Source organism: Pithys albifrons, chromosome 29, assembly GCF_047495875.1.
Source record: "Pithys albifrons albifrons isolate INPA30051 chromosome 29, PitAlb_v1, whole genome shotgun sequence".
NCBI classification, from domain to species: Eukaryota; Metazoa; Chordata; class Aves; order Passeriformes; family Thamnophilidae; genus Pithys; species Pithys albifrons.
This window is the reverse complement of record NC_092486.1, coordinates 1,786,474-1,795,734: the sequence shown is the minus strand read 5'-3', so window position 1 is coordinate 1,795,734 and position 9,261 is coordinate 1,786,474. Positions and strand designations below refer to the sequence as shown.

General features: G+C 52.9%; 1 protein-coding gene across 2 annotated transcripts in view; it reads right to left on the bottom strand.

Annotated features, from left to right (window-relative positions):
* Positions 1 to 404: 404 nt before the first annotated feature.
* The window catches only part of ANXA4 (annexin A4), a 109,520-nt gene continuing 100,663 nt past the window's right edge, over positions 405 to 9,261 (bottom strand). For both annotated transcript variants that reach the window (XM_071579326.1, XM_071579325.1), the window contains exons 4-13: positions 9,080 to 9,174; positions 8,707 to 8,820; positions 7,865 to 7,955; positions 5,960 to 6,039; positions 5,419 to 5,475; positions 4,927 to 5,020; positions 4,315 to 4,410; positions 3,885 to 3,943; positions 3,456 to 3,578; positions 405 to 3,232 (exon numbers count right to left, since the gene is read on the bottom strand). In XM_071579326.1, coding sequence (XP_071435427.1) covers positions 3,173 to 3,232; positions 3,456 to 3,578; positions 3,885 to 3,943; positions 4,315 to 4,410; positions 4,927 to 5,020; positions 5,419 to 5,475; positions 5,960 to 6,039; positions 7,865 to 7,955; positions 8,707 to 8,820; positions 9,080 to 9,174 — 869 coding nt within the window. In that variant the 3' untranslated portion in view covers positions 405 to 3,172. The remainder of the gene's footprint in view (positions 3,233 to 3,455; positions 3,579 to 3,884; positions 3,944 to 4,314; positions 4,411 to 4,926; positions 5,021 to 5,418; positions 5,476 to 5,959; positions 6,040 to 7,864; positions 7,956 to 8,706; positions 8,821 to 9,079; positions 9,175 to 9,261) is intronic.

Here is a 9,261-nt window from a genome sequence, read left to right as displayed (position 1 = left end):
TTCCTGCTGGGAATGGAGAGATGCTCCATCTGGGATGCTCTAGGAGTGAGGTTATGGAGCTGCTGGTCCAAATGGGACTGAGCACTGCCCTGAGAGCATCCAGGAGGGTGCAGAGAGGCTCAGAAATCCTTGGGGTTGGGGCTGGGGCAGGGCTTGGGGACTGAAACCCATCTCATGCTCCTGGCAGTGCCCAGGCCGTGCTCCAAAGGGGAAGGAAGCACATCCTGGGCATCCTGGGCACGGGCAGGGATTTGATTGGTATTGGGGAGAACAGGCTGGGACTACAAGCCATGAATTACCAGGCAAAGGGGCTCCCAAGCCGTGCCAGCTGTGGCTGCCCTGTTGGCACAGCCCTTGCAGTCATACCCACAACCAGTTTGGGGCAAAACACACAGGGCAGAAAGTACAGAAACAAAGTCTTTATTCCTTTGTCAAAGCTCATCAACCTGACACAAGGCACTGAAACCCACCCCCAGCCCCTCTGCCAGGCATGGACATTTCCCTGTCCTGCTGTCCTGAGCAGGTGCCTTGGGAGAACTGGATAAAGCTCTGCCTCTTCTCCCAGCAAAAGTCTGGAATGTGTCTCCACTGGAGCCCAGAGAGTGAGAAGGAAAATGATTTCACTGAAGGCCACAAAGACATGTCCTATTCCAGCCATCAGTGGCCTGTCTGAGAGGAAAATGAGGGATGGATTTGGGTGGAGCCACCTCAGTGTTGGAGCTTTAACACTCCAACCTCAGTCTGGTCCTTCAGGTTTATATAACCAGCAGGAAAAAATAAATTGCTAAGCCAAAGAATCCCATTTTGGCAGGGAAAACAACGCTCAGGAGAGCAGGGAGGTGTGGAGGGCCTGGGGGAAATGCCTCTCCCAGAGGAGTCAGGCACAAACACAGGATCCCTGGATGACTGGGGGAGATGGGGCTGGAGCCAGCAGTGGGATCTGGGGAGGTGTCCCAGGGACATCTGGGGAGGTGTGACAGGGACATTTGGGTGGGTGTCCCAGGGACATCTGGGGAGGTGTCCCAGGGACATTTGGGGAGGTGTCCCAGGGACATTTGGGGAGGTGTCCCAGGGACATCTGGGGAGGTGTCCCAGGGACATTTGGGGAGGTGTCACAGGGACATTTGGGGAGGTGTCCCAGGGACATTTGGGGAGGTGTGACAGGGACATCTGGGGAGGTGTCACAGGGACATTTGGGGAGGGTGTCCCAGGGACATTTGGGGAGCTGCCTTAGGGAAGATCAGGGGAGGTGTCAGGGAATTTGGGGAGCAGCCCTGGGAAGATCTGGGAAGGTGTCTCAGGGAGATTTGGGGAGCTGCCCCAGGGAGATTTAGGAAGCCACCTTGGGGAGATTTGGGGACCTGCCCTGGGGAGCTCCAAGAAGGTGTCCCAGGGAATTGAGGAGCTGTCCCAGGGAATTGGGGAGCTGCCCCAGGGAGATTTGGGGAACTGCCCCAGGGAGATTTGGGGAGCTGCCCCAGGGAGATTTGGGGAGCTGCCCCAGGGAGATCTAGGAAGTCACCTTGGGGAGATTGGGGAGCTGCCCTGGGGAGTTCCAGGGAGGTGTCCCATGGAATTGGGGAGCTGCCCCAGGTAGATATGGACAGTTGTCTTGTCCCAGGCAATTAGGGAGCTGCCCCAAGATGATTTGGGAAACCACCTTGGGGAGATTGGGGAACTGCCCTGGGGAGCTCCAGGGAGGCATCCCATGGAACTGGGGAGCTGCCCCTGGGAGATATGGACAGTTGCCCCAGGGAGATTTGGACAGTTGCCCCAGGGAGATATGGACAGTTGCCCCAGGGAGATTTGGGGAGCTGCCCCAGGGAGATTTGGGAAGCTGCCCCAGGGAGATTTGGGGAACTGCCCCAGGGAGATTTGGGGAACTGCCCCAGGGAGATTTGGGGAGCTGCCCCAGGGAGATTTGGGGAACTGCCCCAGGGAGATTTGGGGAGCTGCCCCAGGGAGATTTGGGGAACTGCCCCAGGGAGATTTGGGGAGCTGCCCCAGGGAGATCTAGGAAGCCATCTTGGGGAGATTTGGGGAACTGCCCTGGGGAGCTCCAAGGAGGTGTCCCAGGGAATTGAGGAGCTGCCCCAGGGAGATTTGGGGAACTGCCCCAGGGAGATTTGGGGAGCTGCCCCAGGGAGATATGGACAGTTGCCCCAGGTAGATATGGACAGTTGCCCCAGGGAGATTTGGGGAGCTGCCCCAGGGAGATTTGGACAGTTGCCCCAGGCAATTAGGGAGCTGCCCCAGGGAGATCTAGGAAGCCACCTTGGGGAGATTTGGGGACCTGCCCTGGGGAGCTCCAGGGAGGTGTCCCAGGGAATTGGGGAGCTGCCCCAGGGAGATTTGGGGAACTGCCCCAGGGAGATCTTTGGATCTGCCCCAACACCAAGCTCATGAGGTGTGGTTTTGGGGACAGGTCATTCCTTACAAGGCACCATTCCAACAGCATCACTTTATCCAGAGGAGGGTTTGTCATATAACCATTATTATTTCCATTGCCATGAGTGAAGAAGACAGACCAAGAGCTGCTTTAACCAGGGCAGCAAGTTCTTCTGATGTCACCAGTGACATCTTCCCCACAACACACAGATTAGGCAACATACACACCCAGAGCAGCCAGGCTGTTAATGCTCCACACTAACAGAGGCCAAGTTAAGCTGTAAACATGCTTGTATTTTAGATATTTAGGTTCTTGCTGTATAAATGACCTGGGAGAACTGAAGCAAACCTGTGCTCTGCACTCTCCATGTACTGGTGAGGGGAGTTTTCCCTTGGGCAGCCTCTCACACTCTGCATCCAGGTTTGCTTCAGTTGGGATGTTTTGCTGGTGAACACAACAGCAAAGGGGCAGCTCAGGAAACAATTTAACTTTTATATCTTTGGTTGCAGCATTCCTTTTAAGATGGGCTTTACCAGCCCAATTAGTAGGCAAATGGGTGTTCCAAGCATAAAAGCAGATCAAAAGGGCCAACCAGAATGGCCATTATCTAACCAGAGCATGAACTAACCTAAGGCAACAATCAGAGCAATTAATAAGGTGTTTGGGTAAAAAATTACATGACAGAAATAACTCTCGGGCTGGATGATCTTAAGAATCTTTTCCAACCTAAATGATTCTGTGATCAGCTGCTTCCCATCACCCAGCCAGTCCCCCAGGCCTCCTTTAATCCTCCCCACCACAGAGTCTGAGCAGAACTTTCCTGTAGTCTCCTGAGCAATCTCCCTGGAGAGAGCAGAGAAAGGGGACACCATTAATGTCACACTCCACACAAGGCTGGATTCCTCCCAGCACACGGGATTTGTTGGAGGGTTTGTACCCTCCTTGGCAGTTCAATAACCAAGAACATTCAGGGACATTTTCATTACATAAAGCAAAGCCTCCTTAATTCCACCCCCTCTAAAACACCCAAGGGTGCCTCCTGTGTTTGCAGCATTCCAGAGCTCACCTTAATGAAGGAGTGGAGGGATTTCCCATACATGGAGAGGAATTCCTTCCTGATGTACACCATGTCTACCTCGGAACGGGACACCATCACCCGGATCAGGGTGCTGTCATCTGTCCCCAAGCCCTAAGGGACACAACAACCAGCTGCAGCTGCAAAGCATTTGGGGCAGGTCAGTGACAGGCACAAAGGGTGGATCACTTGGCCTCCTGCAGGATCTGCTCCTAATTAGAGCATTTCTGTATTAATGCAGTGATGCACTACCAGCTCTGGGCTCCCTGAGGGAAAAGAGGTGCATAGAAAAGCTCAGACTTCTTTTTTATCCCCCAGGGAACACAGAGTTTCTCTTCCTCCAGTGATTCCTGTCATGCTACTGACTCAAGCATGGAAAGGCAGGGGAGGAAACAGCATTTCCCAGGAAAGGCTCTTTACCTTCATGGATTTGTACAGTCTCTCAGCAAAATATGCAGGTTTATTCCTCATACACTTCACTGTAAGGGAGCAAAGAACAAGAGAATTAAGGCAAATAAACACAAGGTCTTCCCAACCCTTCCAGCCCCTTCTCACTGCAGGTGTTTATTCTGTAACGATGCAAGTCAGCAAGCACAGTGACCTGCTCTCAATTGATGTCTCTGTGCCCAGGAATAAAATATTTTTAAGGCTTTAAACCTTCCTGACAGCAAGTGTCAGCTACCAAAGCATCCTTTGGGAAAGAAATATAGAGCAGAGAGCTTTCCCACCAGGTTGTATCTTCAAAGACAGACGGTCTCTGCCTCCTGGAGCTGTAAACAGCCATGGCAAGAGACAATATCTGTCAGGATTTCATTAATTTGTAGACAAAGTTTGAAAGCAGGGAACTCACCCACGGCTAACAAAGCGTCCTCCAGGTCTCCTGACATCTCGGATTTGATGCTCTCTGTGATGTCCTTATTAGCAATCCCTCTGTACACATCAAAAACTGGGAGGAAGGGAGAGTGGGGGATGAAAAGAGCTGCCTCAGGGCACCCAGGGTGTAAAGGAAAGCCCCGGGGATCACTTTGCAAGATCAAGCTCCTCCGGCTCTGTGTGAACATTCCACCATTATTGTGACATTGTGAGTTAAATCAGGGCTGCCCCTCTGAAGGAAGTAATTTTAATTATCAGCTGTCTTGCTAATTGCCCTACCAGTGCTGCAGGGATGTTTGAGAACTGCTGGTTAATGAGGGCAGTTTCCATGCCTGGCTCTGCCCCAGGAGACTCACTCCTCATTATCTCCAATTTACAGGTTGGGGCAAGTTGCAGGGATGTTTTTCTCAACTCCCTTTTTGTCTCAGGAGGGAAGAAAACAGTCAAAAAGAATGGAATGGGACTGGCCCTGAGGATACCTGTGGTCTTGGGAAGGGGTCACAATCACTTGAGGAACAAGTACAAAGCTCCCACAGGAGTGCTGTCCTCAAACAAGGAATAAAAATCCTGGATGTCACCCGGGTCCTACCTCTGAGCAGGTGGCACCTGTTCCGTGTGCAGAGGATGGACATGAACTGCACCTCGTCTGTTCCCCACTTCTTCTCCCCAGCTTCATACAGGCACTTAAAGACATGGTGAAGGGACAAAATGAGGCTAATTGAGAAGGCAACGTGTACATAATGAGATTTTGGCTCCACAGCATCGTTTGGGTTGGAAAAGCCCTCTAAGATCAGGGTCTAACTGTTCCCTCAGCACTGCCAAGGCCACCACCAACCCATGTCCCCAAGTGCCACATGCACAAGGATTTTAAATCCTCAGAGGGATGGGGACTGTGCCAGGATGGGATGGCAGCTGTGCCAGGGCTGGACAGCCCCTTTCTCCTGATATCCAGCCCAGTCTGCCCCTGCACAGCTTCAGCTTACTCATCTGCCTTGGAAAAAAATGAGGTCCAGACAAAGCAGGGATTCCCCACGGCTCAGAGGCACAAACCCAGACAATCCCTGCAGGGATTGCTACACACCTGGGCATCTTGTTGGGCAAGGGCCTCATCCACGAACGTTCCCTCATCCCTGTTACCCTGTGGAGGAACAAGGGTGAAAAACTCATTGCACCAGAGCAACAAAGAGAAGCAAGACCTGCAAATTAAGAACTTGTCCCTGAGATCAGCTCAGTTGGTCAAAACTTGGCTGTAATAATGGCATGCCAAGGTCATGGGTTCAATCCCCTGTGTGGGTCATTGACTTAAGAGCTGGACTAGATGATCCTTGGGGGTCCCTTCCAACTCAGAGTAGTCTGGGATTCTGTAATTCCTGCATAATGGGGGTGTTAATATTGAATGATGGGCCACAAGTACAGCAAAATGTGGCTTAGGTGTGGTTTGTTTCTGAAATGGGGAGCCAACCACTTTAACTGGGCCATTTGGGAAGAGCACAGGGCATGAATGCCCAGCGAGGCTCCTGCCCCTGCAGGGGGTGTGAGGGAACAGCCATCCTGACCCCTCAGCACCCAGGGAGAGGTGCTCAGCAGCACAGCCACCCCCAGCCCACCCAGCCCGGACTCACCGTGGCCAGGGACACGAGGACCCTGCGGAACATGGAGGACGTGTCGGACACGATGTCGTCCTCGAGGCTGGAGCCATACTCTGGGCAGGGCACACACACAGAGCACCTGTCAGCAACAGCTGCACCTCCTGCACAGGGCTGGGCCACAGCACCTGCCAGCTGTGGGCTGGGCATGGGGCTGTGCCCAGGGCTCTGCTCAGCACGCAACCGTGCAATGGTTCGGGTTGGAAAAGCTCTCAAAGGTCACTGAGCCCAACCATTCCCCAGCACTGCCAAGGTCACTCACCCTGGTCCCCAAGTGCCACATCCACAAGTCTGTTAAACCCCCCCAGGGGTGGGGACACCACCACTGCCCTGGGCAGCTGTGCCAGGGCTGGACAGCCCTTTCCATGAAGGAATGAATTTCCCCAATATCCAATCTGAACCTCCCCTGGCCCAGCCTGAGGCCATTCCCTCTCCTCCTGTCCCTGTTCCTGGAGCAGAGCCAGACCCACCCCTGGCTCCCCCTTCCTGGCAGGGAATCCTGGAGAGGGAGAAGGTCACCCTTGAGCCTCCTTTTCTCCAGCTGAGCCCCCCCAGCTGCTCCTCATGGGTCTCACATGAGAGCAGACATTTTATTATATATATTATTATACTATAAGCAAAGTGCTTTTCTGGTGTCATGGACAATGCAGAAAGGGCTCATCATCCTTCCCCACCAGCCCCTTCCTTTATTCTTTGGAGTTTATTCAGACCCTCAGTGACTTCCCCTTGCCAAGATCTCACCACTCTGCTCCTTTCTTGCACCAGAGCAACATTTTTGGGACTGACACAAACTTTTCTGTGTTTGTTTTTCTGTCTATAAATCCAGTCACCAGAAGTTGCAGAGAGGGAGAAGGTGCCCCCTGATTCTCCTTTTCTCCAGCTGAGTTCCCCCAGCTCCCTCAGCCCCTCCTGCTGTTCCAGCCCCTTCCCAGCTCCCTCAGCCCCTCCTGCTGCTCCAGCCCCTTCCCAGCTCCCTCAGCCCCTCCTGCTGCTCCGGCCCCTTCCCAGCTCCCTCAGCCCCTCCTGCTGCTCCAGCCCCTTCCCAGCTCCCTCAGCCCCTCCTGCTGCTCCGGCCCCTTCCCAGCTCCCTCAGCCTCTCCTGCTGCTCCGGCCCCTTCCCAGCTCCCTCAGCCCCTCCTGCTGCTCCAGCCCCTTCCCAGCTCCCTCAGCCCCTCCTGCTGCTCCGGCCCCTTCCTGGCTCTGTTCCCTGCCCTGGACACGCTCCAGTCTCTCAGTATCTTCCTTGTCCTGAGGAATCCAAAACTGACCCAAGGATTGGAGGGATGGTCAGTGCCCTGGTCCTGGTACAAGCCAGGCTTTTACCCTTGGCCTTCTGGGCTTTCATCACAGCCTTTCATATTTGGTGGTAGCCCTGTGTGTGGCTCGGCTTTGGAAACACAGATTTGGGCAGGGCTGTCCCCACGTGGGTGCCCTTCCAGCCTGTGCAGTGGATTTCAGGTGAGGCTCAGCGTGCACAGAACTGGCCCCACCGTTTCAGTCCTGAGGTTCATCTGCCACGGCCGAGCGAGCTTGGACGGTGCCAGTGAAGTCCTCAGGACCAGAACCTACAGCCCCCGGCATTGCCCAGGAGGTCTCCCATCCAAGTGCTAATCCGGGGCTGACCCTGCTGAGCTTCCGAGGGATCGGATGTCAGGGAGGCATCAACCGCCTCTTTAGGTGGTAGAGGGCAGAAGTAAAAGCACAGCCAGTAAATGACTGGCACAAGATCCACAGATGGACAGACACCGAGCGGACAGACAGAACCACCCCATCCCTCTGGGTGCAATTCCAGTTCCTGAGCTGACAGAGCCTCGTCCCTGCCCCCCAGCACACCCAGAGGGGGCTCTGCAGGCAGAGTGGGGGCCCGGGGGCTGCACGTACGGACTCTGTAGTTCTGGTTGATGTGCCGGATCTCGGCGTTGGTGCGAGACGCCAGGATCTCAATCAGGCAGCCTTCGTCTGTGCCTGCCCCCTGGGGAGTGCCAAAGGCAAGAGCCAAGGTGACCACAGCTGTTTGGATGGGCAACTGTGGCTTTTTGGTTGTCATAGATGAGTTAATAATAAGAAATTAATAATAAATGTAAAAATTATTCCATATGTCTTGCTTTGACCTCTTGGTTTAGCTCTCCTGCTAAGCTCAAACTGCCTTCCCCTTCTTTCCCCCACTCTTCCCAGCAAAGGAAAAAAAAAACCCTAAAAACTCAAAAGAAATTAAATCAAATCAAAAAATATAAATATTTTCTAACATTTACAACTACATGTACAATTTGTACACACCATCAGGGGACCCCAGGGGAAAAAGGGAAGAGGGGAGGGGGAACCGGAATAAAGGAGGGACAAAACAAAAACAAAACAAATACAATCAAAAACTCTTAAAAGGAAAGAAACTGGCAAAAATACAACCTCACTAACAACTCTCAAGAGAAAACTAGTTCTCTTTCTTTCTCTGTGTGGGTCTGATAAGGGACTGATGTCTGGACTCTCTTTGCTCTCAAGCCTCGCTGGAAGAAGAGGTGAACACACAACTTCCCATCTCTCTCTCGGTTATCCTCCCTCCTCCTCTCTTAGTTCTCTTTGTCACGTGGAAAACACGTGTGGAATACCCACATAATGGCCACTTGCCTTGTTACAACTGGTTACTAAGGGGGCCAGGATCAAAACTATCACACAGTATCACACTGAACTGACCACGACTTCAGGAACAGAAAAGAAGATTTCCAAACCTTCAGAGCCCTCCTCAGCTCATGCACGTCATACATGATGGTGGGAGTCATCAAACCAACAATCACCCTTTCAAAATTCCCACTCAGCTCAGACTTCAAGTCATCAATCAGATCCTAGAGGAGAGAGAGAGAGCAAGGGAGGTGGGGGAAGATGCAGATTTGAGAACAGGAAGAATTAATTCACCACTTCTCTTCATGCTCCAGCCCCCCTTGGATGAACAGTCACTCAGAAGTGAGCCAGGCCAAAATAAACTTGGCCAAGGAAAGTTTGTGCTAACCTTAGTATCACAGAGACTGGGATGTTGTTGACAGAACCCCCAAAAATGTCTGCATGTCCCAGTTAAAGCCACTCTGAGCTCTGAAGAACACCCACCCTGCCAATGGTGCCTTTGTAGGTGATCAGAACTTGCTGACGTTGGGCAACGTTCAGTTTGGTCAAGGTGTCTATGATGGCATCTTCATCTGTGCCTGGAAGAAACCAGCAGGAATCAGCCAAGGGAAGCAGCCCCGTGCTCTGGTTGTGCCCAGGCTGTGCCAATAACCACAACTCCACAA